This window comes from Cydia amplana, chromosome 6 (assembly GCF_948474715.1).
Source record: "Cydia amplana chromosome 6, ilCydAmpl1.1, whole genome shotgun sequence".
Classification (NCBI taxonomy): domain Eukaryota; kingdom Metazoa; phylum Arthropoda; class Insecta; order Lepidoptera; family Tortricidae; genus Cydia; species Cydia amplana.
In genome coordinates, this window is record NC_086074.1 from 18,581,840 (window position 1) to 18,609,818 (window position 27,979).

Sequence of the window (27,979 nt, forward strand, 5' to 3'; positions counted from 1 at the left end):
ACTCTGCCTATTATTTTTACAATACATTTTTTTTTTCGATTTGTCAAAAATAAATAGAAGTCATGTCATGTGAGTAGCGCATTGAATTGCAAGACGAAAATTGCAAAATATCGCCATGGACCCCGTATTCGCAGATTACACAGTGTGCCCCAATGACAACAAGTGCAAATTGATGGGTAAGTAAGAGGACCACAGCACCATTCTAATAAATCTATACAAACTGCCCAATCTCACTTGGTAAGACGATGTGAGATGTGCCTATTGGGGCCTTACCAATCTTACCATGATGTCCTTATTGCGATTCTGTTTAGGACTTAAACTGAATCGCTAAGGACGGAGCTATATATAACTTATATAGCTGGGGCCCGTTTCTCAAAAGCTTGTAACTATTGTAATACAATAGCTTTTGTTAGAAAGGGACTTCCACGTGTATTACAAGTTACAAGCTTTTGATAAACAGGCTTTTCAAACCAAACGCAACATACCTACTTAGTTGCAGTCGTGTCGTAGTTCACTCACGTTCAGTTCAGGAGAAAGACTTGCTAAAATGCACATACATTTCTAACTGCGAGTGCGCGAGTTTTCCGAACTACCTACCCGTCCTTAAATTCGTGTAAGTAAAGCTATGATTGTGAGATTTGCGCGTCTCAAAATTATTTCTACAGGTACCCGATGCGAAAAACAGTATTCATTAAGCGTGATATACTTACCTATATTATTATAAATTGTTGTTTTCATGCGGGTTCGAAACAGTTTAGTAGCAGATTGGCTACGGAAAAGTGATCGTAATGCATTTACACACAGTAGTTATTAATGTTATTATCATTTATCTCAACATCTATAAAAGGCGGAGCCTACAGAACCGCGATGGAGTGCATATTACCAGTTTACCACGTAAGTAGGTACCCACTAACATGTTTTATAATAATGATTTCCTTCTAGGTACCTTTACTATACCTATTCATTGACTTTATGTATGTCCAAAAGCAAATCGTGACAAAGGATGGGTCTAATTGTAACGCAAAAATTGCCGAACATGGTCGGACTCGGATCGCTCGAGACCGTTTGGTTGGGCAGCATGTCTTATTGTCTACCGGTCGTTTTACTTGTTTTGTCAATACAATACAATATCCCGGTGACTGTGCTGATATGATGATGACCTCAATCCAAATATAGGTAGTCGATTAAGTAGGTATTAAGTTATTAGGCCGTGTGTGTAAAGTTTCGGTGGGTAGGTAGAGCAAATTCGACACTGTGATTATGTTTAGAGATATATATATGTTATTTAGAGACTCAAAAGAGATGTTATTTAGAGAAAAAAAAATGGGTTATTTGTGTGTGTTTTGGTGACGGCCAATGGAAATAACTATATTTTATGAGTCATTGTACGCATGTACCTATAAGCTGCGACTGGCAGTATATCGCGCCACGCTTGATTAATTACTGGTATACCTACCTACGCGACAACGATGAGTCGATGACTTGATATTTTCTTAGTTCGTTCTATTCCAGTCCGTGTTATTCCAAATGAGATGATGCACATCAGTTACATGTTAAATGCATTCTTATAAGTCTCATAATCTGGAAGGTATGTAGTTGTAAATGATGTAAGTAATAAGCTTCATGTGCTTATGTAAACTAATAGCAATGTTACGAGTAACTCCAAAATTGATATACTTAGGATGACTTAGGTAATTCGACCTTCGTGCCTTTCCCATATATTATATGCGTGACGCCGGTTTAAGTTCGAAAGAGGTGTAATAGCAATGTCACGAGTAACTCCAAAATTGATATACTTAAAGTCTATTTTTTTATTCGGTAGACTGAAATGACAGTTAATAGTATGAAATGACATTTCATGTTCATACAATTAACTGTCATTTCAGTCTACGGATTTTAGGATGACTTAGGTAATTCGACCTTCGTGCCTTTCCCATATATTATATGCGTGACGCCGGTTTAAGTTCGAAAGAGGTGTCAATGAGTTTAATTTGCTTCAATAAGCTAAACAGTTTTCTCTGGCATTGCTTGAGAGAGAAAGCATGATAGACAAGATTCAAAAGACCGACTTAAAAATAAAGATCGCCTAAGTAAATAAATAAACGCGTTTATACTATACATACTATTTCTTAGATAGGGCGGTGGACTGGTGTAAATACGGGGTGGATTTAGGGACTAGGTACAGGGGGCAGGGAGTAACTCTGATACTACATATAGGGCCCGAAAAGTAAGAGTCCCAGTCTAGAGTTATAAATAGAAAGTTAAGGATGATGGATGGTGTGAAAGACGATATGAGAAAGAAAGGAGTGAGTGCTGAGGTGACGAAAGATTTATAGAGGTGAATGGTAGAGAAAAACATGTTGTGCCTACCCCTACCTAACCTAACATAATCTCATCTTCTCTGTCATCCTTTACCCCTTCATTTACGGCGCCATGTTTTGTGGTAACCAATTGAACTTTTGACAGGCGTGTCTCACTCCGCGATTTCGTCGCTTTGCTACAGGTAGCTAAAAGTACATCCGTTCGGCCCCAATTTTGGGGAAAGCCATAAGCCGCGCGTGGCGCTGTCGCCACCTAGCGGCCATATCTGTGCTGATTGTAACAGACGCGTTTTGTTCGAGAGTGAGTCTTCTGTACTGTACTTATACTTCGTTTTTTTTAGGATTAGAAATTTGGTAAACAATCTTGAGTGTCTTTTAATTGAAAAACACTTTTTAAAAATCAATAACTATTACTTATGAAAGCAGAAGACTATAATATAATATAATAAGAATATAAATATATTATGAATCTAATACGATCTTTTATAGTCTTCTGCTTTCATAAGTAATAGTTATTGATTTTTAAAAAGTGTTTTTCAATTAAAAGACACATCAAGATTGTTTACCAAATTTCTAATCCTAAAAAAAAACGAAGTATAGTACTATTATTTATTCTGTGCTTTTGACAACAATTAAGAGCTACCACGCAATGTACGGAAACTTACAGCGCCATCTATGTTAGCTATAAAACTCGAAGCAAGTATATTTGTTAGAGGGCCTACGGGAAATCTAATAGCCGATTTAGACTCTCGCGCGAGCCACGAGACGAGCCGCGAGCCGCGCCACGAGACGCGAGTCCACCGCTTACACTCGCGTTCGGCTTGTCATTCGGTTATAAACCTTATGCCGTGCCGTTAGTGTTTAAATTATATTAGCTCGACGAGCATGCGAGCCACGAGACGAGCCGCGAGCCCACCGCTTACACTCGCGTCTCGTGGCGCGGCTCGTCTCGTGGCTCCCGCGAGAGTCTAAATCGCTTATAACCCCCAATTAAGAGCCCATCAACGTGCACACTAGCGCCACTGCTAAATAATCGATTATTTAAATTTAACGAAATATATTTAAAAAAGGGGGCCGCTACGTACTGTATCTTGTATTAAAGTACCTTTTGAATACATCAAACTAGTTTCTATGTTGCTGGATTCGTCGTCATAGCGTGCACGTTGATGGGCTCTTGAGTACTTATATAGTAGGTTAGTTATGGATTTCGTTGATGCTGCCGCAGCAGTGGAGAAATCTTGTAGATACCTATATTCTACAGTGAGCGTAGGTACCTATTGGCGTCTCCAAACGTCACCGATAATGGCATGCGATTTGCAATACATTGCGGCATTTGATCGATCGATTGAATTCGTTGCTACTACTTAGCCAGCAATTAGGTCCTACCTAAAATCCCATAAGTACCATTTGTTGCCTTATGTTATGTGTGATCTCAGCACTGTTGCGTTGCGTCTCTGCCATGCCTTATACGTTCCTCGCAACCATCGCGTTTGTCCATGTTTGTTCAGTCGTACTCTTAACATTGTGTTTTTGATTCCAGAGAACGCTGCTCCTAAGTACGAGTACGATGTGATGAGGTTAACGACCACGAAAAGTAAGTTCTACCACAGAATAAATAGTACTAGGTACAGCTTGGCAAAAAAGAGTAGAAATTAAAAAGTGGCAACACTGTAGTGTCGTCCCGTTTTCATAGATTGGTTTGAAAGGGACGACACTATAGAGTGTTGCCATTTTTAATTTCTACTCTTTTTTGCCAAGCTGTAGGTACAGAAGATTCACTCTCTAACAAAACGCGTCTGTAACGATTACGATAGATATAACCGCTAGGTGGCACCAGCGCCACGCTCGGCCTATGGCTAGCCACCAAAATTGGTGTGGGACGGATGTACTTGTAGGTCATCAGTATGAAATTAAAATGAAAAAAAAAATTGCTCATTCCTTTATCATAGGCGTTATAACAAGTAAACTTTTGTGATTTGATTTGATGGTTTAGTAGGATAAACGCAAACGAGTAATTTGTTCATAATTTTAGTTACACAACAACTAAGAAATTAATGAACACAATGTTTTATAAAAACAACCCTTTTATTAAAATAACATCAGAAAGTTTAAAGTGCAAAAATAAAGGCACGCGTACATGTACACAACTTTATAAACTCAGCTGAGCTATAAACGAAGGTGAAAAATGCACCTACCTTCCCAATAAGTTACACCTATATGGATAGGTATACGGTTTACGGTTATAAAGCTAAGACTGTTGGTAAATGATTACCCTTCTGTATTCATCTTAAACATATCAACTTACTTTTGTACTGAAAACATTTTAATTCTAATTTGTGAATGCTTATTATCTACTTATATTTAGGTACTTTAGTTAAATGCTCCAGGTGATATAAAAATAAATCTATCACATCGCTTTTGTTACGTTTTGCGCTTTGGCATTTTGTTCATCAATCATCATCCAACATCGTACCGATTACCACGGCAGTTCAGATCCGTCGTACTGCAAAAACCGGCCAGTGTCGGCCTCACCGAGCCGCTCCACCGTGGCGAAGATGCCGGCGATGCTCGTGTCCACGTCCAGCGGCGCGTTCTTGCCACCCATGTCGGTACGCACCCACCCTGGGTGCATGCTTGCCACCAGGATCTGGTCCTTCTTGAGATCAATACTCATGGATTTGGTAGCCGCGTTGAGGGCCGCCTGGAATAATAAAAATCAAATTACTTAATTAGTTTTTTACGACATCGGATTCATGCCCTTTGCGCATTCAAAATTACTGCCAATCTAGAAGAAGTAAAGGAAAAAATTCTGAAATCATGAAATACGAAGATAGTGAAGTGCCAAACGCAAACGACTGAAAACCGACTAATCATTAAGACAATCATTTATCATTATGTAGTGATTAATACTTGATTAGTGGTGTACCAAATAGTGAGTACCTATACCTAATCATTAAAATAGTTTGTCCTGAAGCAACTGAACTGAACTGGCGGCCTAGCCAAGGTGACAATCGCTATCGCTTCGCCATCGAATCGCTTTGTGACTCTCTATCACTCTTCCATGTTAGTGTGACAGTGACAGTTGCGTATCGTTCGCTACGGAGCGTTAGCGATTGGCATGTTGTCTACGGCGGGGCCTGAAGAGAATAGCAAGTTTAAGACCACAACTATTTATTATTCCGAGATTTAGTTCCATGAGTGATGAGGTATTAAAAACCTAGCAGTGACTGGGATGAGAGGTCAGTAAATATTTATTTCATCAATAAAAATAGCCGTAGGTACCTTTGAGCACCGGTAAGGGTAGAACCCGCCCTGGTCGTTCTGCGCGATAGATCCCAGAATTGAACTCATGTTGATAACGGCAGCGCGACGGACTCCGAAGGGCTGGTCTTTGTTGGCTTCAGCTGCTTGTTTCAGTAGCGGCAAGAGGGTCTGAAAACAGGAAAAGAATATTGCAGAATCCAATGGATAACGCGACTTATAGGTATCTAGATAATGAATATACACTGAACTGTGCAAACTATCGGAGGTAAGCCGTGGACGTAACCTTGAGCCTTCGGACATCCGACAGAAATCTGGCGCGCTGGATGTTCCTGACTATGCACACTTTTATGTCGCGCGCGTCAGCCGCGTCCGATAATTTGTTTCCAGCTTTATTTTGCGTTTTTGTGGCGGCTCTACTTTGAGCTATATTGGTAGTTATCTACCTCCCAAACACTTTGCAGAAAAAAGTACAAATCGAGAGTTTTACTCGTGGGTCTCGTGACATGTAACTTCCTAAAAATCCTTTTGACTTATCTTTCAATACATTCGAATTAACATATAATGTATCAACAGACTTAAGTGCTATAGGTACATGTATTATTTTGTAATGTTTTATGGTTCACCTTCGTAAGCATGATGGGTGCGATGGTGTTGATCGTGAGATTATCAAGTAACTGCTCAGTCTTCACAAGGTTAAGCTTGGTAAACTTTGTGGATATCCCAGCATTATTGATCAGCAGGTTCAACCCGCTCGTACCCACTACTCCCGAGATCTGCGATGAAATCTCGCCATAGCTACCTGTGTTTGCCACATCTGTAAATAAAGATATCAAAGTAGGTTTAGAAAGCGTTGCATAAAGATCAATTACGATTTTTTACTGATTTTTATGGAATTACCTAAGTTCAATATGTGAAGGTTTTTGTTTTCATGCGATAGTTGCTTAAGTTCCTGAAAAAATAAAATTAATTATATTGATTTATTATAAAAATAATTAGTTTTCTTACAAATCATGAAGAAAAATAGTTTCAAAACCATTTCAAAACAGCCGCGCTAACTTTTGACTATCCAATACCAGCGACGGCACCGGCAGTCCGGCAGTACGAATTACTACGAATAGCCGAAGGGCGAAGTCGTCGTAGAATGGTTGTAAACGGATTTAAATTGATATATTTACTATTATGATTAGTGATTGCGTAATAAGGCATTTTATCTGATAATAACAAGTTAATAAGTATCTAAATAGTTGAAATAAAAATATTCAATAAAAAAAAAAAAAAAAAAATAGTTTTATTTGCCAAAAAGTTTACAGGTTTTACTTAACCTATGACTGCCACACTAGGCTACGCCTGTATTGTGTAGTCAGATAAAAAAGAAGAATCTAAATTATCATTGTGAAATCTTCGGCATTCGTCATAAGTGTAACGTCACTATCAGTACCTATTCAAGGCAAGTGACGTCAGCCGGTAGCGATTCGTCGTCTCTTTCACACGTTCCTATAATTGAACTACAAAAAGCACTCCATCGGAGCCTTCACATTTTCATTGAAGTATTCGGGAAGTATAACACGTATTTTACCCGTTTCGTGTTTGTTTCGTTTATTTATTAAGTGAAATAACAGAATATTGTGGTAAATATGGCACCTATAGGTAAGTGTTATCACAAATTTTGGCATACATACCTCGGATTCTTTGCGGCATGTTGCGAATATTGTTTCTGCTTTGTTGTGTTTAGTGAGATATTTCACGATACCGAGTCCTAAGCCTCTGTTGGCTCCAGTGATTAGCACAGATTTCATTCTCGGGACTTTTGACCGGTCGGTTCACAGAAATAACTTTAAAATCTGGAGCTACCCGTAGTATCAATGTGCAAAGTTGCTTGTGTGTGAAAGGATTTTCTTGTCTCTGTCACTATCGTTTACGACGTTTACGTCAACATGACAATACTCAACAAATTGTTAAAGTTAAATAATTTATCTAATTGGTTCTATCGAGCGGATCGGACGGTGGTAATATTGCGAAGATCGTTCAGCAGTAGTAAGTGGCTTCGTCTAATTGTACAGTTGACCTTGAAGGCCCAGTTAGCCGCCTAACCTCTTTTCATAGTCTAATGAGCAACCTTATACTGTTAAGTCACTGTGGCTGGCTATATTCTTCTTGTGATTTATCCAGTACCAATATTAGAATCCCTTTTATGATATTTTGGATATAACCTATCCTTTTAGTAAGTTATATTATCTGTAACTGTAAACTGGGTTGCACAATTCACAACATTATCAAATCAATAATTGATTTCAAAAGTTTTACAAGACTTGTGGGTTTGATGATTTAGCTATTATTTTTTTTCTTCAAATTCACCTGGGTATGATGTAATTGTGACTAACCTTCCTTTGAATGATGAGAGTTTGTCAATACAATTTAGTGATTTAATTTGGTTATTGGTGTCATCAGGTTGTGGAGTCCCTTGTTGGCCTAAACGTAAGACCAACTCTATTGCACCCACAGAAAGTATGACTCCAGGTATTATTTATATTGGGATGATGGTATACTCACTTGGCGCTCATCTTTGTGTCTGTGACCCATTGGAAGCACTTTCACTGTAAAAACATCACATGTCTTGGGCAAAAGTAGCTTTAATTTGTTAATAAATCACTTAGTATTCCGTTGTGCACCTTTTAGATGGGACTTTTGACTATGATTTGGCGGTCATTGGTGGTGGGTCCGGAGGCCTGGCATGCGCCAAGGAGGCTGTGAACCTCGGGGCGAAGGTGGCGGTCCTGGACTTTGTGACCCCATCGCCACTGGGAACAAAATGGGGCCTGGGTGGCACATGCGTCAACGTTGGGTGCATACCAAAGAAACTGATGCACCAGGCTGCATTATTAGGAGAAAGCATTCATGTAAGTCACTTTTTGAATATTTGTAGATGTTTAAATTGCACACTGTGTTTTGTAAATGAGACGAATTTAATGTGGATTTGTCTCTTCTGCGAAATACAGTGTAAATTATAAGTAAGTTATATTTAGAGCTTCATTCCATGTGATTAATTGAGAATTGTCTTTGGTTATAGGCGTTGGTAAGTGGCGATTTGAAGTGGCTCCCCCCTCAACCCTGCTCCTCCATAACTCCCTGGAATCCCAAACACTGGTTTAATCCTTTCCTTAGCTTCTGATACTGTTCATGGTAAATGATGTATTATAATTATTTCATTTAATGTTTCAACTAAAACCTAAAAATAACAGGACTTCTATATTTGTGGCATTCTTATATTTAGCTTTTGTGGTGCCAGATTTATGTGAGTACATAGTATGTTTTCACGTTCAATATTAGCTAAAATAGCTTGCTCCTATTTATGTAGTTGTGTAATTCTGTAGACTCTGATTGTACAGGGTGGATTTTCTTTTTGGGTCAGTGAGAGCAGCTACCAGATCCCGTGCTGCTACGAGAAAACGGTCTAAGAAGACCTTCCCTCGATTTCAAATTAATGAAGATTGGCTTTTACTGATTTTGGAAAAAACATACAGGGTGCGAGAAAAGGTCATTTTTGACACTTTTTTTTTATGCCAATCGATCCCATTCCTATTAAGGATCAAAAGCTTGTAAGGAACCAAAAAAAAAATTCCGGCTAGAAAAGCCACAAATCGAGGAAAACTTTTCCCATACAATTTGTATGAAAATGAAAACTTTTATTTTTCACATGCTGTTTTTGTATGCCTATCGATTCCATTCCTATCCAGTATCAATAGTTTCCTAGGGGTCAACTTACAGTAATGTACTAAAAAGCCACAAATTAATAAAAACTTTTTCCATACATTTACTATGGGGAAAATGTGAAATGTTATTCTCAATTTTCTATCTCGCCCATCAGTCCTACAGCAATGTCTTCATACAGTATTATGGTCCTTAAATGTAACAGGACTGATTGGCCAGATAGAAAAATGTGAATTAAATTTCACGTTTTCTCCATAGTAAATGTATGGAAAAAGTTTTCTTTAATTTGTGGCTTTTTAGTACATTACCGTAAGTTGACCCCTAGGAAACTATTGATACTGGATAGGAATGGAATCGATTGGCATACAAAAACAGCATGTGAAAAATAAAAGTTTTCATTTTCATACAAATTGTATGGGAAAAGTTTTCCTCGAATTGTGGCTTTTCTAGCCGGAAATTTTTTTTTGGTTCCATACAAGCTTTTGATCCTTAATAGGAATGGGATCGATTGGCATCAAAAAAAAAGTTTGTCAAAAATGACCTTTTTCTCGCACCCTGTATGTTTTTTCCAAAATCTGTAAAAGCCAATCTTCATTAATTTGAAATCGAGGGAAGGTCTTCTTAGACCGTTTTCTCGTAGCAGCACGGGATCTGGTAGCTGCCCTCACTGACCCAAAAAGAAAATCCACCCTGTATAAGAGAAATATTTGACATAAGGTGGGATCATATTTATTGGTAAATAAATTACTGTGGCCATGGTCATGATTCATGATTTTACCTAAACCACAGATAAGTATAAAATTCGGCCAAAGTAATAAAAATCGGCCGCATTGCCTCGGGCGCAGGGTTACTAGACGTCAAAGAATTTTCCTAACATGTCAGGAATTTTGGCCGTTTGTCAGGATGCGGGAGGAATACGAAAATGTCAGAAATTTTAGTGAATTAACAGACTTTTTTATTATGTACCTGAAAAGGTAAGTACATTATTCAAATATATTCGCAAATCAGGAATTTTATCGGGAAATTCCAAATTTCGATCTGGTAACCCTTCGGGCGAGGCACGTCTCCACCGACCGAGCTGCTTCGCGCGGCTATTTCTGTGTGGACTTATCATTTCAAGCGGATCCCAGGCTCCCATGAGCCGTGGCAAAATGCCGGGATAGCGCAAGGAAGAACAGACTAAACCATATTCCTTTTTTAAGAATTTTATAATTCTATTTTTTCGCTCTAGCCGTCCATAAGCTTGCGTAGCTGATCGATTTCGGTTGACATTTAAGCTGCCTATCCACTGAGGCAGAGCGGAGCGGAAATGTGGGGAATCAACCAATAACAATGGTTGTAATCCAGCAGAGCGGAGATTACAACCAATGCTATTGCTTGATTCCCCACATCTCCGCTCCGCTTCGACTCAGGGGACAAGCTGTCTTAGTACCTACTCTTATTTTACGTGCAGAAGTGTGAGCAACTCGCAAAGACTTAAGTAATTTGTCAGGTCAAAATAATATTCTTTTACAAGTTTAATTTGCTTAGGTACGCGTTACGGTACCGGCTTCGGTGGGAAGAAGCCGTATTAATGATAACTGTAAACATCTGAGAATGTCTGAGAAGTTTCACTTGTACGTAATGGGCTATTGTTTCGTTGCCATGGCGATGGCGTATTGTCTAAAACGTACGAATGGATGATTGATTGAATACTATGGATTTTATAGTGGATTATGTTTTACAGATTATGCTTTCTTTCTTTTACTTCCAAAATTTTGCAATTTACTGTAACTAGGGCTCGCTATCAACGTACTAGGCTGCGTCTCCACCAGAGATTTGCGAGGACGCGTAGCGAGGGAAGTGTGATGAACCAGTAGAATGTTGTCCACTAGTCTGTGGATTGTCAAACGTTGACTTTTGACAACCAGTTACCCCATTATTGTACGCAGCCGTACAGTCACCAGCATAAATAAATGACTATGGGCAGCCGTGAAAAAATATCTGATGCTCCATTGGAGGCATAAGTATATGACGACACTACCTCGGTAAAAATATGTGATCCTTTGTGACCAGCAAACATATCGTTAGTCCGTATCCGCATAAATATCTGATCGGGTCGCTTAAAAATATTTGATTACTCATAAAATTCAAAATTATGTGATTACTCTCATCTGGAATAAATATCTCTCCACTGTAAAAGCAAATACATCGGATGGACGACAGACCGCCTATTTATCTGACACGTTGGAAAATCACAAATATGTTATCGACCTTTAAAAACGAACCATACATGTTGGGTATAGAGCCGTAAATTGTATTGTGTGATTTGACAATTCACGAAAAGAGTGCCGACTTGTCATTGTATATGTCTGTCTCACATTATATTCTATCATCGATTTGACGGAATAAACTGGATATAATTTTGAATTGTAACGTATTGCAATCATAAATCTAGTATATAACTGGATCTGGCATGAGGGGTGGGGGAAATGACAAAACGGGATAGTCTTATGTATCTTTTAGTAGGAGTAGCAGCGAAAGCGCTATTATTGTTTGTCCTTGTCAGTCTCACAGGTTTACCTCTTCATCATTCTTTTTTATGTAAGAAGGAGGTTTATTACACATTGTCTATTAAAAGTCTACCTGAATTATGTCACAATTTAAAATTGCAAATGAAATATGTGAGACAGACATATGCAATGATAAGTCTGCACTCTTTTCGTGAATTGTCAAATCACTTCAAACAATGTAAGGCTCTATGCTATTCAGGTATGGTTCGTTTTTGCCGATTGATGACATATTTCATAATTTCGTGTCAGATATATAGGCGGTCCGTCTGCCATCCGATGTATTTGCATTCACATTGGAGAGATATTTATGCCAGATGAGAGTAATCACATAATTTTGATTTTTATGAGTAATCAAATATTTTTAAGCGATCCGATCCGATATTTATGCGGATACAGAGTAACGATGTTTTTGCCGACCACAAAGCATCACATATTTTTACCGAGGTAGTGTCGTCATATACTTATGCCTCCAATGGAGCATCAGATAATTTTGCACGGCTGTCCACAGTCATATATTTTTGCTGGTGACTGTACAGCACCATCTACATCACATCTGACATCTGTAAAATTTGAAGCACGTTTTTAGACTTCTAATACAGTTAAATAAACTTTGTATAAGTACCTACCATAACAGTATCAACTTTTTTATTGAGTAACGTTTGTCTTCAGATTACTCTCCCAGAACTCCATCCATACATAAGGAATAAGATTTTTGAAGACAATACAGTCACTAATTTCAATTAGGTAGGGATAGGTATTTATACCTATCTTTCTTTAGAAATAAAGTAACGCTAATCAACCGTTTTCCGACAACAGTTTTGTAACGCCCACCGCAACTAAATGCCAGTCTCTTTAGCAGCCATCTGAACTTGAGTTTAATGTACCGTAAAACGGGGTGAGTAGGTTTCGCGGGGAGAGGTGGGTTATGAATGGGGAGAGAAGGTTTGAGAGGGGGGTGAGAAGGGATTTTAAGGCTACTGCTACAAAAATAATGTATTCCAATTTAAAATGGAGCTATAGTAATACGCATAATAAAAAAAAATCGATCCAACAATCTTCTAAAATGACCTTTGTATGAAAACCCCTCTCACCCCAAATACGAGGCACTACGGGGTGAGGTGGGTTTTCCTCTTTATCGTCAAAGTTATGAAATGGAACTACCCAAAATAAAATAAAAACTAAAATACAAACGTCCGGAACACTTATTATATACACAGTTTTCATATGTAAAAATAAAATGTTATCGAGGTTTGAATTTCAGTTTTGACCCTACTCACCCCATTTTACGGTAATGGGAAGAAAGTTGAATCTTGAAGTGTTTTCTATTAGGATTATTGAGGCTAGTGATGGCCTAGCTAGATGAAGTAATGTCTCACGAAGCCAAGGACGCCGAATAACATCAAAATGTCGTTTTGATAATTACATTTAATTATCGCGTCGCTATATTTTTACATGCAGTAAAGTTATTACTTTCTAAGGGTCTACTTGCCATCGATTCTGCCATTTTTTCTTTCTTTCTGCATATATTTTCCAGTTTTTGACCCGAATATATTGCTTTTGCTATGTACTCGTAAGGCCCAATGTACATTCCATTTCAATCTTATTAGAACCTTTTATAAACCAAATAAAAAATTATTTCTTTTGAATAATTGCTCTCTCAAACAAACGATATGATTAACCCCTATTTACTATACAACAATAGGTTCGAAATAAAAATACGGAAAATGTTGTATGGTGTGGTGGGCCTTACGAGTCTATTTTCTTAGCCAAGCAAGTGTTTGATAAATAGGTACGTACGATGACTGAACGAAGGTTGCTAGAGTCGGACCAATAAAAGTCTGCAGCGGATTTGATAGCCCACGCAGTGCAAGTGTTATTTACACGTCATAATTTCATAGAAGTTTGACGTTTAAAATAACACTTGCACTGCGTGGGCTATCAAATCTGCTGCAGACTTTTCTTGGTCTGACTCTATATCGATCTCAAGTCAGAGAACAGTATGATGATTGATGTCAATGTTGACGTAAAGCCCCGTCTCCATATCGCGCGGCAAGCTATCGAACATTGGCTCGCGCGGCTGGTTTGCCGCGCGATATGGAGATGGGGCTTAAACCAGACGCGGCGCGGCGGTCTTGTCTGGCAGTCTGGCCGGTCGTATAGTGTAGGTATACCCTTAACAGTTAACAGATTATGAGCACTTATTGTTTCTGTAGTAATTATATTCTAATGCTTGATATCAGATTATTACGTAGATTATGACATGAAAATACAATAATCTCTATCTGTCCTGTAGAGATTGCAGCTTGTGGATAATATGTGTATAATAAACTTAAAGAAGATTAACCTTTTAACCGCCAGCAATTTTTGATCGAGCGTGCTCGTGTCGCCACCGACAGTAATTGTACCACGCAGAGTAAGGTTGGCATAGTTACGGGAGTTATAATTAAATGTGCTGTAAAAACCAAATCAGATCTTTGTCTTATTTATCAGACGGTGGCGAAATGAGCTGGATATGTAATGTCTTATATATCAGACTCTGGCGGTTCAAGGGTTAATTTAGGTCATTACAATTAGGTACGTTAAAAAGATGTTAAAACGACACGCCATTAAGCTAATTAATGCTAATTACGAATCTGTTTTCATCCGTTCAACTAGCTTAATTAGCATTAAGCCAGCGTGCAATTTGAATTTATGATTAACGAATGAATGAATGATGATTAAGTAGGCAAGTTTTCCGTTCCAGCTCCAGCCTATTGCCATTTGGTCTCATCCTAAACCCCAGTCCACGCTAAAAACTGGGACGAAATAATTCCCCCTTATGGCCCTTATTGTCACTGGGGTCTACTGGGACTTCCCAGCTGTCAGTTAGGTAATACGTGGACCTTTTGGTCTATTTATTCCTACAACATAATATCGTCAACTATTCTGACAAAGGAAATATAATAGCGTATTTGGACGTTATTCTAGAAATCTAGAGACTTGTCAATCGAACATTTGGTAGTCACGCTCCGTGATTGTTACGCCATTTAGGGCCACCCCACATCTAGCGTCTTTCAAGCGTCGGCGTCTCGTCGGCGTCTACAACTCTATGGCCCTGCTCGACGCAACGTCGACGCAACTGCGCAGCGACGTCATTTTCCATAGCACTGACCGACGCCGACGCCCGAAAGACGCCAGATGTGGGGTGGCTCTTAGGGTTCTAGCTAAATTGGACATTCCGTAGCGTAAGTATGGATAACCAATTAAGCTAGGACCCTAAATGGCTTAACAATCCCGTGTGGTTATTGTACTATCACAGGCAGTGTTATATGTGCGGAAATAAGCACTTTCCGTGGCTATGTCAGAAATTTAAAGGGGCATATGTACTGTAAAACGTTGTACGATACACGTGCGAATAGGTAATTCGCAACTCGTGTCGATTTAAAACACTCCCTTTGGTCGTGTTTTAATTTATCACCACTCGTTGCGACCTTGAAATTATCGATGGCATAAACTACCTGTGCTTTACTGACGATAAGTTTGCGTCGCGTATCTTTAAGGTGACGTCATGCACATATCGTGCTGTTCTCATGAAGATAATATTATATTACAACCATATGTTAGCCTTATCTAAAATTATATTTGGATTGCAAATATTGCAAGTCACGGGTCACGGTGTAAATCATTGACTTGTATCTCAGGACTGGCCTTACGTGCACTAAAAATGGTACTAGTTCAGCGGTGTCAGTGATTGTGGGTGTCACTCGCGAATTCGAGCCTATCGTGCAGTTTAACCGTACACACCGCTGTACTGGCCCCATTCATGCCCCATTCTTCTTGCCCGTAAGGCCAGTCCTGAGATATAATATACGTCAATGGTGTAAATCGGATACCGACTTGGCATTTGTGTAAATGTCATGTGATGTCACTCGTTTAATGTAGGTGTATGCTAAAGAACTAAGACTTAGCATCATGAGCGGACTAGAGGAAGTTCTCAATTCGGTTTATTCTTTTAATTTTTTTATTGATTTAAAAAGAGTTTCGTGACAAAGTGATTTTTTTTTCTTAAGACTGCACCGACAGTCCAGTGGCGCCCTCACTAGGGGGATAATGTTTTCTAATAAACCAATTAATTTTTGTATAAATCAGTTTATTAATATTGTACCTAGTCCTACTGATTCCCCAACTTTTGGTCTTTGTCACATAGTTTTATTTTGCTTCATCACCTAATCGGAAAATGGTAGTCGCTTTTTTTCGTTTAGGTGATAAAGTGAAAGACTTATAGAAAGTTTTCCCTTTTAAATTAGACTGGGGGAGTCTTTGAGTTACGAGCTATTTCACACCTTACAAACTGTACCTAATTGTAAATTGTAGTAGGTATTAATTACATTATGAATATTATGATGTATTTCATTATTGTAAGAGGAAGATGGTAAACAAATGTAATAGCATCAATTAAACGCACATTAAATAAATGGAATGAAGCTATAAACATAACTTACAGTAAGGTAGTCTGCTCTATTATTAAAATGCCTTTTTTTAAAATAAATGTTAATTTCAATGGGACTTTTGAAGGAGCTAAAATCCCTTTTGTACACCAAACTAGTTCTTATTATTTGAATAAATCCGAAGTTAAATTCTATTTTTATTGAGCTCCTTCGAGGGATCCCATTGAAAATTAGATATATAAATAGATTATTAGTACCTAGCTGATTAAATGATATTAAAAATCGAAGATCGTTTGATATCGTAGATTGCGGTAGTAAAATTTGAGAACGAAGATGCCGCATATTATTAGAAGCACTAGAATTTGCCAATGGCCTGGCTGAGAATAATGTGCGTTGCCTATTCTATTAATGTAAATGATGTAACTAGTTTTTGTAATAGTTTCCTTGTTACCAAGTTCTACTGACAATCATAATACTTATAATGCATTACTCTGCTAATATGTTTGTATCATTTATTTTATGTTATTGACAATTCGTGAAACGATCACGTCAATTCTATTGCTTCTAATAATCTACTCGAATCGAAATATCGAATAATAAACAGGGACACAGCTTTCTGGTATTAGAATTGAGTGATCCTCAATATTCTAACAGATGACTGCGACTCTTAGTTGGCTAGCCGGGAATCTACAGGCATTACAGCTAACCCAAATAATCCTTACGAAAGCCTAGCAAATGTTATTAAAAGTAGGTATTTATTTACGTAAATCGTTGTCATATCCATTTGACTAAATAACGGATTTGCCAAGTCGCACAACTTGTTTTTAAAGGTACCTAATCCATAGCCTTACTAGTGTGATTTGATGACGATTTTTATACAGTCAGAGTTAAATTTCAGTACCATTTCGTACCTTGTCACCGTGACAATCAATATGAAAGTCGCTAGGGACCTCATATTGTCACTGTGACAAAGTACGAAACGGGACTGAAATTAAATTCCTTGAATGACTGTACATGCTCTAGTTACCGTAAAATGTTTCTACTTTGCTACACAATTACGTAGTTTAACCTTTTCGACGCCGTGTCAAACACAAATTAAAAGCTGTCACGCTGACGCCACGTCACCGGAGTGTCGAAACTGAAATTGAACATTATGCATATGCACGTAGGTCTATGTTGCTCTGTGATATGTAACCGATCAATCAGTCTTTGGCGTTGAACCTACGGTGCGGATATATCGGTCATTGGCGTCCAAAAGGTTAATGTTTATATACTTTATATTGTTTTTATTTGTACATATGTTGATATATAGTTTTCAAATATAAATTATAAAAACTATTGGACCAAAGTACCCAGTAGCAATAGCAAAGTAGGCAGATTTTACAGTACCTACATAGTCGAATAATGAAATGTAAATTACTTAGTGGACTCCTGATAAATTTATAAATCCGCAATTGCAGGAAGCGGTATCATACGGCTGGCAAGTCCCAGACCTGAACGCCATCAAAATCGACTGGAGCGCCCTCACCGAGTCCGTGCAGAACCACATCAAGTCCGTCAACTGGGTCACCAGGGTGGACTTGCGGGATAAGAAGATCGAGTACATCAATGGACTTGGAGAGTTCAAGGTTTGTCACTACAATAATAGATAATTAATTTGCGCAGTCTGAACAAGGTAGACGTGATACAGAGCCAGAGCACGAGATACTTTTTTGCGAGTGGAGGTGATTTACTTTTAACTATATAGTTTGTCAAAAGACTGTCTCATTAGTCATTACAAATATCATCATCATCATATCAGCCTTTTATCACCCACTGCTCCTCTCTTCTCCTCTCTTCTCTTCCTCGGTACGCCACTTGTCCCGGTCCTGAGCCAATCTCATCCAGAAGTGACCCGCAATCTTCCGAATATCGTTCACCCAACGAGCCAACGGACGCCAGGCACTCCTTTTATCTGTAAGCGGCCACCACTCCGTTAACATATAACAGAGAGAATCTTACTATTTTTGTCCTACACTAGTACTAGCACCCAAAAGGATGAGTATAGTTTTTTTTGTTCTTATTTACCGACAAATTTGGTTTGACCAACTATATGAACTTCCAGGACCCGCACACGTTAATAGCGACCCTAAAGAACGGCACGAAGAAGGAGCTGACGGCGCGCAACGTCGTGATCGCGGTGGGCGGGCGGCCGCACTACCCCGACATGCCGGGCGGCCTGGAGCACTGCATCAGCTCGGACGACATCTTCAGCCTGTCGCACCCGCCCGGCAACACGCTCGTCATTGGCGCTGGATGTATCCTTTTTACAAGCTTTTATTTACTTTCACCTGACCGTTGTCTGTTTGTCGGTCTGTAATCAAATCTTGCAAGCTAAATTTGATCCACTTCCCGGTTTCCGATTGAGCTGAAATTTTGCTTACACATGTAAGTCGGGTGACAATGCAATATTATGGTACCATCGAGCTGATCTGATGATGGAGCTGGAAGGTGGCCATAGGAACTCTGTGATGAAACAACGCAACCTAATTGTGTTAGGGGTTTTTAGAATTGTCTCGATGAGTATTAGTTGTCTGTCGTAAGAAAAGTACAGTCAGCGATAAAAGCTTGTACCAAAAATGAAATTTTGCCAAAATCTTATTGATTTTGTGTCTTGTGTCTTTACGGTTACGTCTTTTGGGTACAGGTTTGTGTCACTGTTAGGTATATCGAGGTATATTAAGATAAGATAAAGATAAAAGATAGTTTATTCAAGTAGGCATAATTACAATGCGCTTATGAACGTCAAATAAAGCTAGGTAGACCGGCTCCAACCCTACACCTCTGCCCCGAGAAGATTTAAATTCCCCCTCAATTGGAGGAGGGTATCCCATTATGGGACCGGCAACAAACTCGGCGGGACACATCTTTTCAAAAATAATTACATCTTATAATTAACATGCATTACGAGAAAATAAGGAAAAAAAAATACAATTTAAATCACTATAGAATTCATGCAATTATACACATAAGGTGTAATAGAAATTTGATTTAGAAAATATACATATGTACATGGAATCATACAAATTCGTAGCTCTTTCAGAAAACATATCAAATTCTTACTAAAGGAAAAGAAAATAAAGTTATTAAAAGAAATGGGAAAACATATTATATAAATCTGATTGATTATTATGAATTACCAACATATAATATTTGATGTGTTTTCCTGCCTACCTGAGCTGTGTCACCTATAACTCTATACAAAATACAATGTTTTTAATTGCTACTACTTTTTATTAGTTTCTGGTTTGGACCATGCATATTTGTCTGTCAAGTAGTCCTCGACTCTGTAATAAGCTTTTAACATCAATGACTTTTTTAAGTAATTCTTAAGAGCTGGAAAGGGTAATCTTAAAGCATCCTCAGTTAAGGGTCAGTGGCACCAAACTGTTAAAAGAGTTCGCTCAATTTTATTGTATGTAAAGTTTTATAGTAAACCGCCGCGGCGCTCCGGGTGACGTTGATCAGTCTGTCAAGCACGGATGGTGCAACTGGCACTAAGAATTTGAATTAACCGTTATCCAGACTGACAGTTACGAACATACATAATAGTTCTATTACGAATCTAGACTTCTAGAGTGGTCTGGTCCCTGCAAACTATGCCAAAAATGTTAGTAACGAACACTATATTGATTGCAGACATAGCTTAGCCGGACTAAATATATTGTTGTAATCAAAATAACCTTCACAGGCTTGGCTAGATTTTTTCATGTGATAAACGCTACCTTAATTCTATCAAACGAGAAGGTAAATAAAAATGTGACTAGTCTCATTTTGACCCAGAGCCGAAACGGAGAATGTTTCATTAATTTAATTATATATTTTTACTACGTGGCGTGTTGCTTGAAGTAAATGAACTGTAGATAATAAATAACATAATTTACCTTCTTATTTAACTGTTGGATTTACCCGCCAGAAACGGGCTATTCCACTGAGTAAACGGTTTTAAATTACGATTAAGAATCTATATGTAACAGCTGAGATAAAATACTATAAATGCGTACGTAAATAATACTTTGAAAATATATTAACATTTCTTGGCCGCTGTCAGGAAACCATACTTAGGTATATTTATATTATACGTAGTTCTTCTTGCAGTCATTGTTTTTTTACAGTACTCGTATGACTCACTTGATAATAGGTCAGAATGATTGATGAATGACTTGCATACCTATATACTACGCGGATACGATTTGTTATATTCGCATGTTCATCATTTCGAATGACACTACGTAAACTACGTTCTATGTGCTGCGATAATTATAACATGATTGAATAATCGAATACTGATCCTGTTCTTGTATATCTTAGTAGTTAATGAATATGTTTAATGCGATGAAATGCTTGTTTAACGTAGGTTTTCGTACAAAATTGTGGGTCTAGGTTAGGTTTATATCTATGAAACAAATAAACATAATTTTAAAGTAAGTACGTATAGATAAATTAAATCAGCGTTATTTGGGTGAATCAACTTTTATTGTCACTCGTTGCCATGGTTACGTTCTCCTGGGTCACGTTAAAATGACGTAACCGCTGTGTTATTTTATATTCGAGTGTGACATTTGAGTAAGTAATAATTCTCATCGCCTTAAGACCGCAGACTAGAGTTTGTCTTCGATGAACGTACACACGTGGTTCCTACACATTGGTTTTTCTGTCCTCTATAGGTAAAGAACTATTTTGTGTATTTTTTTATTTCATTTTAGACCCAGTAGTTTCGGTGATAAAGGGGAGGGGGGTCATTTCTTGGTTATTTTCTTAAATAACTTCTAACCTATGAATTTTCAAAGTATAGAAATAAAATATTTGATATTCTCAAAATGAGCTCTTTCGTTTAATATATAACACAATATAGTTGGAAAAACTAAATTTATTAACTTTCTCATTTATCCATATTTAAAATTCTTTTGTTTACGTTACATGTGTAGGTACCAAATTTCTTGGTCCAGTAGGTAGGTTCCGAGAAAATAGGCTGTGCCAGACGGACAGAAATACGCACGAGTGATTCTATAAGGGTTCTTTTTTAGGGTTCCGTACCCAAAGGGTAAAAACGGGACCCTATTACTAAGACTCCGCTGTCCGTCCGTCCGTCCGTCCGTCTGTCACCAGGCTGTATCTCACGAACCGTGATAGCTAGACAGTTGAAATTTTCACAGATGATTCGTCGGTTACGTCAAACCTGGTTTTTAGGCATTTACATTCACCTAACACGCTTTTATGTGATACTTATAAGCCCTTTCCATTGAGGGCCGTCTACCAAGCGTGTCAGAAGAAGGTGGTATACAATGTCTTCTAACAAATTATGCTACTATTGTCTCTTGGCTGACCGGGCAGAATAACAACAAGAAATAGTTGATCCACCCATTTATCGAACTGAGTGCAATCTTATAACAATAATTTAACTTTAGAAGTTTATGCCAACTTAGTTATAAGTTTACGTTATTTTGCCCAACTTTAAATGGACCATAAGCCATTTCTAATTTTATTAAAATTTGTTTTCAACTACAACTTCCTTAACCAACCGAATAGACATCGGCCTCGAGTGCGCCGGCTTCCTCAACTCGCTCGGCTACTCGGCCACCGTGCTCGTGCGCTCCGTGCCCCTGCGCGGCTTCGACCAGCAGATGGCCGGCATGGTGGTCGCCGAGATGGAACAACGAGGAGTCACCTTCCACCACAGGACCATCCCGCTGTCGGTGGAGAAGCTAGAGAATGGGCAGCTGAAGGCGCGCTGGGTCAACACTGAGACTAAACAAGAGTGAGTATCATACCCACTGCGACCAGCAGGTGGCCGGCATGGTGGTCGCCGAGATGGAACAACGAGGAGTCACCTTCCATCACAGGACCATCCCGCTGTCGGTGGAGAAGCTAGAGAATGGACAGCTGAAGGCGCGCTGGGTCAATACTGAGACTAAACAAGAGTGAGTATCATACACACTGCGACCAGCATGTGGCCGGCATGATGGTCGCCGAGATAGACGATGGACTAATAATGCATAATGAACAAAGCCGTATTTTCCATCACTCAACCTCCTATCACTCGAAAAATCGCTTGATTCACACCCGATTTTGACAAAGTCGTATTAATCTGAAACCCTTAATTAAGGTTTTTTCTTCAAAATGGTCGGAACGACACAGTTTTGACAGATTGAGATTAATGATGTCTAATTACTGGCCGCCAGAGGGCGTGTTTTGCAGTCTAATGGTTGGCGGCGTGGATAAATGTCGTATGTGCAAAACGGAAATATCTGGCTGTCTATAGGAATAAGTATTCTCATTGGTAGCGCGAGCGTGGGATTTCGATTTCGATTTTGATCTTTGATTTACTCTCAGGACATCTGTGGCTTTGCGTACAGAAGGGTCCTGATGCTTCAAGTGCAATCGGACCCTTTTTATCTGAAATTTTAATAGAATGGACGAGATGGCCGCACTCGCTACGGCACACCATAGGATTATAGCTTAGTCGGTAGTTGGTCGACTAAACAAGAGTGATTATATCGCAACAGATAAAAAAAAACAGTAAAGTTAAAAATACATCACGTTTTTTCTTCACCGAATTGTTGGTAATTCTATGACATACTTACTCGTAAAATCTATATTATAGACAACTGACCATTCTTAACCCCTTATTGCAACAAAATAAGGTCTATCTATAATACCAATGGTCGGTTCAATGTGTTCGTGTGTGGGTGGAGGTACAAAATAAAGACGAAGTTGTAATTATATTATAATTGATTGTGTTTCAGGGGCGAAGATGTTTTCGACACGGTCCTGCTGGCCACCGGCCGCTACGCGCTCACCAAACAGCTCAACCTAGAAGCCGCTGGGATCACAGTACGTATTAGTTACTTAGTTAAATGCCACAATGTTTTTAAGTAGAGATAAAGTACTCGATTACATTTTATAATAAATACCCAAGAATAACATCTCCGCTTATTCGTAAAATGGAACTATCCACTTTTAAGGACCAACCTCATGCAGGCAAATTAACGACATGAATGATAAATCATCAAGGTAAAAATCATAAATCATAATGGAACGAACTGACCCTGTGACGTTTACACAATAAAAGTGCAATGCGAACTACCTGCAAGTCGACATTCTGTTGTCAACTGTCATGGCGTGCGGACAGGTCGCAAAGCACATAACTGAGCAACTGAGTTTTATTTATCACCTTGTAATACAAGGGAACCTAGACGTCACAACCATTGACGTCTAGGTTCCCTTACAAGGTGATAAATAAAACTCAGTTGCTCAGTCATGTGCTTTGCGACCTGTCCGCACGCCATGACAGTTGACAACAGAATGTCGACTTGCAGGTAGTTCGCATTGCACTTTTATTGTGTAAACGTCACAGTACCTATGCTAATAAGGTACAAAGAAGGAGGTGAAATATGTACGAGTATATACATTATTTCTTTATTTGTACTGAAGTGTAGGACCATTCAGGAAGAAAGCCGTTTTATGGAGCAATACACATAAACAAACACCATTAAAGCATACTTAGGCATAGAATAAAAAATAATACAGAAGACTCGCTCTCTAACAAAACGCGTCTGTTACGATCAGCACAGATATGGCCGCTAGGTGGCGACAGCGCCACACGCGGCTTATGGCTAGCCACCAAAATTGGTGTGGAACGGATATATACTTTTAGCTACCTGTAGCAAAGCGGAGTAAGCCACGCCTGACTTAGGGTCGGTTGGACAAAACTGTCATCGTTAATGAGTTCGCAAAATTGTATTGTATGGAAAGTTTCATAGTAAAGCACTGCGGCGCGCCGGGTAACGTTGATCGGCCTGTCAAGTGCGGATGGTGCAACTGGCACTTAATAAAATAAATTAAAATGTTTTAGACACTACTTTCTTGAACAATTTTTATCTGTGGATAATGTACACCTAATTGTGTCCAGATTTGGAGTTTCAATCCGCTCGCATTATACACGTGCGCTACACATCTTATTAAGAAATGCACGCTAGCAGTTAGCGAGGTTTTCACAGGCTCGTGTTCGCCAAATCTGTAGAATTAAGTGTATACCTGTGTTTATTTGGCTAAATTAACGATATTATTCCTTATCGCTAACTTTCCAGACGCTATCGGCAAACGGCAAGATCATCGCCGACCACGAACAGACCAACGTCCCGCACATCTACGCGGTGGGCGACGTGCTGGCCGGCCGGCCGGAGCTCACGCCCGTCGCCATACACGCCGGCCGGCTGCTGGCCAGGAGGGTGTTCGCTAACGGCACGCAGCATATGGACTACGAGAACGTCGCTACTACAGTGTTCACGCCGCTGGAGTATGGATGCGTCGGGCTCAGCGAGGAGGCAGCGTTACAGAGGTAAGCTTGACACTTGAACGGACGACTGTCCTTTACCTTTGCCTATTTTCGTGATAAAAACATTTAATGAAGATTACCGGTTTATTGCTGATTGGCCTGCCCAAGTTCTGCAGCGCATCCAACATGTTCGCGGAGTCACGGACGAATGGATTTGCAGCAATTTTGCGCAAGAAAGCAGCGTCTCTGTTGAGCAGAACGAGGGACAGCCCGAACAGCATCCTAAAGATGATAGCTGATCATGTGTGTTGTCCTGTAATTAATGAAATAATTTTAAATGTAAAATCTAATTTAGTTTTTAAGTACTAACATTATTTTTAAGAATGTACTAACAAATATAAGATCGTGTTATCTTTACTGAATAAATAAAATTGAATTGAATTGAATTGCATATATGCCTAAAACTAGTTTTTGATTTGAACTGCTTAAGGTTATAGACTTCCTACTAGTTTTAATGAGTAGGATCAAGTATTTTTCCGGCGAGTTGGAAAACTCTGAAACTATCCAATGGACATTATATGGGTTGCCCTTTCTTCTGTATTTGATAGCGATTCTGATTGATTTTTAGTCATTATGGTATCCTGCTTTATATGGCACGACATATTTGAATCCACGATTTTAGACCACTACACTGTTGGGAGAGTCCATTGAGCAAGTTTACGAGGCTAGAAATCTGGGTCTCATGATGGATAATGGTCTCCGTTTTGAGAAGCATACTGCTGATGTAGTTAGGAGCTGTTTTTATAAGCTAAAAGTGTTATACAAGATCAGACCTTTCATTAATGAAGCACTGCGCATTAGGCTAGTAGAGTCACTTGTATTATCAAAGTTAAATTATGTGGATGCGGTATTTGGGCCGCGACTTCTTTGTAAAACCAAGAGACTTATACAACGTATCCAGAACGCCTGTGCTCGCTATTGTTTCTGCATTCCCTTGCGGGGCCATGTGTCACCATTCCTTAATCAGCACAATATCCTAAAAATGCACCACCGCCGTAAGCTGCACCTTGCTTCTTTACTCTTTGGAGTAATTAACTACCAGTCACCTATTTATCTGTACGAGAAGCTGTCCATATGCAGGCCACGCGAGGGTCGGCGGTCTGCGACTCGACTTCTTACTCCTAGGCACGCATCGGCAGCCTTCCGGGGCAGTTTTCGCTACGCGGCCAGCCGCTGTTGGAACAACATCCCTCCTCCTATCAGGAACCTGCAAAGTATTTACAGTTTTAAAACATCCTTAAAAGAGTTCATGCTCGAACACCAGCTTAGCGAGGAATGCCTCAAACTGGAGACAAGCTGCATTTAAATATTGATTTCGTATATGTATGTATAAGTACTTACCATATTTTTCTGTTCCTTTCCGCAACTGCCATTCACACTCATTTTATTGTTTTACGTAGTTCTTAATATAATTCGTTCTTTTTATTTTATTTTTTATCTCTCTTCCTTATTACCATAATATATGAATGTATTACTGTTATTTATTTCTGTATGTAATTATAATATGAATGTATTACTGTTATTTATTTCTTTCCAATTTGTTTGTTTTATTGCCATTGTTAATTACTTAAATGTTGTGTACTTTCCGTGCTTCACTCGCCCTTGGCCCCGACGGAAGACCAGCGTTGGCCCATCCAGGCTAACACCATGCTGAGTCGGGACCATTTCGTGGTTATTTTACATGTTATGTTTGATATGTGTTGTAATGTTAAGTGTAAGTTTTACTTTTGTTCCCCTGTTTTATCTGTTGTATTTTTATTGCCACGAATAAACTATTTCTATTCTATTCTACATAGGTACAAACAAATGTTAGGTATGCATGAAGAGTTAGTTAGATTATTTTTGAAAAGATGTGTCCCGCCGAGTTTGTTGCCGGTCCCATATTGGGATACCCTCCTCCAATTGAGGGGGGATTTAAATTTTCTCGGGGCAGAGGTGTAGGGTTGGAGCCGGTCTACCTAGCTTTATTTGACGTTCATAAGCGCATTGTAATTATGCCTACTTGAATAAACTATCTTTTATCTTTAACAGAAAGGGTTACTTTCGTTTTACAGAAAACTATACATTAACAATTTAATTAAAACCAAATAGAAATCTTACAACATTACATTAAAAATACATTAAAATTAACTAAACTAAATTAAAACTAAAAGTTTCGTTTTTATAATACTAGAAGGGATATATATGGGAGTTGTAGTAATTATATAGGCATAATTAGAAACTCTGTTCTCTAAAAACATCGTATTCCCCCAGACACGGCGCGGACAACATCGAGGTGTACCACGCGTTCTACAAGCCCACGGAGTTCTTCATTCCGCAGCGCAACATCCGCAACTGCTACCTCAAGGCCGTGGCCCTGCGCGACGCGCCGCAGCGGATCCTGGGACTGCACTTCGTGGGACCCGTCGCTGGGGAAGTTATTCAAGGCTTCGCGGCCGCCATTAAGTGAGTAGATAAAGCTGGTCAACCAAATCTAATTAGTAAAAAAAGGCGCGAAATTCAAATTTTCTATGGGACGATATCCCTTCGCGCCTACATTTTTCAAATTTGCCGCCTTTTTCTACTGTCAAGATCTGGTTGACTAAGTATATATTTATTTTAACACGAGGTTCTACAAGCGGAAGGAGTGCTTCATCCACAACTGTTAGCTCAAGGCCGTAGCCCTACGAGAGGTGCCTCTACGTATATTGGGACCGCATTTCGTGGGATATGTAGCTGGTAAAATTATTCAAGGCTTCAATGCTGTTCTCAAACGACTCGCACTCCCACGAACGCGATATCCAGTCGTATCCAGTCGGCAGTGACAATCGATAATCAATTTTAAATTTAATATCCCATGGTCGTTTTTTGTTGACTAATGTCATAAGACTCGAAGGAAACCCAAATAAGCATAAAGCTTTGGTTTCCTCCGAAAGCGGTGCCGTCATGCAGCGGTCGTCTCCATACAAATACTACGACATCCATATTTAGCCGTATTATTTAGTATGGAGACGGCCGCTATATGACGGCATCGCTATCCTAGGAAAACCGATCTTAAGCGAAGACCAATCGTACTATTCCGGTATTCCAATCTAAATACGTGTTATGATAATTTCCAGATGCGGCATCACAATGGAGCAGCTGATGAACACGGTGGGCATCCACCCCACCGTGGCCGAGGAGTTCACCCGCCTCAGCATCACCAAGCGCTCCGGCCGCGACCCCAACCCCGCCTCCTGCTGCAGCTAGAGCGGGACCGCAACTACACAGACAGGGACACAACATCACCAAGCGCTCCGGCCGCGACCCCAACCCCGCCTCCTGCTGCAGCTAGAGCGGGACCGCAACTAC

General features: G+C 39.3%; 2 protein-coding genes across 7 annotated transcripts; one reads left to right on the forward strand and one right to left on the reverse strand.

Annotated features, from left to right (window-relative positions):
- Positions 1-73: 73 nt before the first annotated feature.
- Positions 74-27,900, forward strand: LOC134649028 (thioredoxin reductase 1, mitochondrial-like). Of its 6 annotated transcripts, none has more exons than XM_063503725.1 (10): positions 74-176; positions 3,862-3,915; positions 8,262-8,482; positions 17,733-17,900; positions 18,377-18,569; positions 21,841-22,069; positions 23,058-23,145; positions 24,402-24,652; positions 26,903-27,094; positions 27,748-27,900. In XM_063503725.1, the coding sequence occupies exons 1-10, from the start codon at positions 116-118 to the stop codon at positions 27,875-27,877; spliced, it is 1,587 nt and encodes a 528-aa protein (XP_063359795.1). In that variant the 5' UTR covers positions 74-115; the 3' UTR covers positions 27,878-27,900. The 6 variants fall into 6 exon arrangements, with proteins under 6 accessions (XP_063359795.1, XP_063359794.1, XP_063359797.1 ...); XM_063503724.1 differs by lacking the exon at positions 74-176 and adding an exon at positions 774-894; XM_063503727.1 differs by lacking the exons at positions 74-176; positions 3,862-3,915 and adding exons at positions 7,061-7,232; positions 8,034-8,102.
- On the reverse strand, positions 4,782-7,398 carry LOC134649029 (C-signal). Its single transcript, XM_063503730.1, has 5 exons — positions 7,265-7,398; positions 6,483-6,534; positions 6,209-6,399; positions 5,604-5,753; positions 4,782-5,022 (listed from the first exon to the last, which is right to left on the reverse strand). Exons 1-5 carry the CDS (start codon positions 7,379-7,381, stop codon positions 4,798-4,800), a joined length of 735 nt encoding a protein of 244 aa, XP_063359800.1. The 5' UTR covers positions 7,382-7,398; the 3' UTR covers positions 4,782-4,797.
- Positions 27,901-27,979: the final 79 nt, after the last annotated feature.

Bases quoted from the DNA above. Each gene is read 5' to 3' on its own strand.
- LOC134649028 (XM_063503723.1), top strand. From the start codon at position 7,520: ATGACAATACTCAACAAATTGTTAAAGTTAAATAATTTATCTAATTGG. The intron at 7,620-8,033 runs GTAAGTGGCTTC...TGGTGTCATCAG, and splicing joins GCGAAGATCGTTCAGCAGTA to GTTGTGGAGTCCCTTGTTGG. The intron at 27,095-27,747 runs GTGAGTAGATAA...GATAATTTCCAG, and splicing joins GGCTTCGCGGCCGCCATTAA to ATGCGGCATCACAATGGAGC.
- LOC134649029 (XM_063503730.1), bottom strand. From the start codon at position 7,381: ATGAAATCTGTGCTAATCACTGGAGCCAACAGAGGCTTAGGACTCGGT. The intron at 5,754-6,208 runs GTGAACCATAAA...TCCTGTTTTCAG, and splicing joins CACCCATCATGCTTACGAAG to ACCCTCTTGCCGCTACTGAA. The intron at 5,023-5,603 runs GTACCTACGGCT...TTATTATTCCAG, and splicing joins ACCCTTACCGGTGCTCAAAG to GCGGCCCTCAACGCGGCTAC.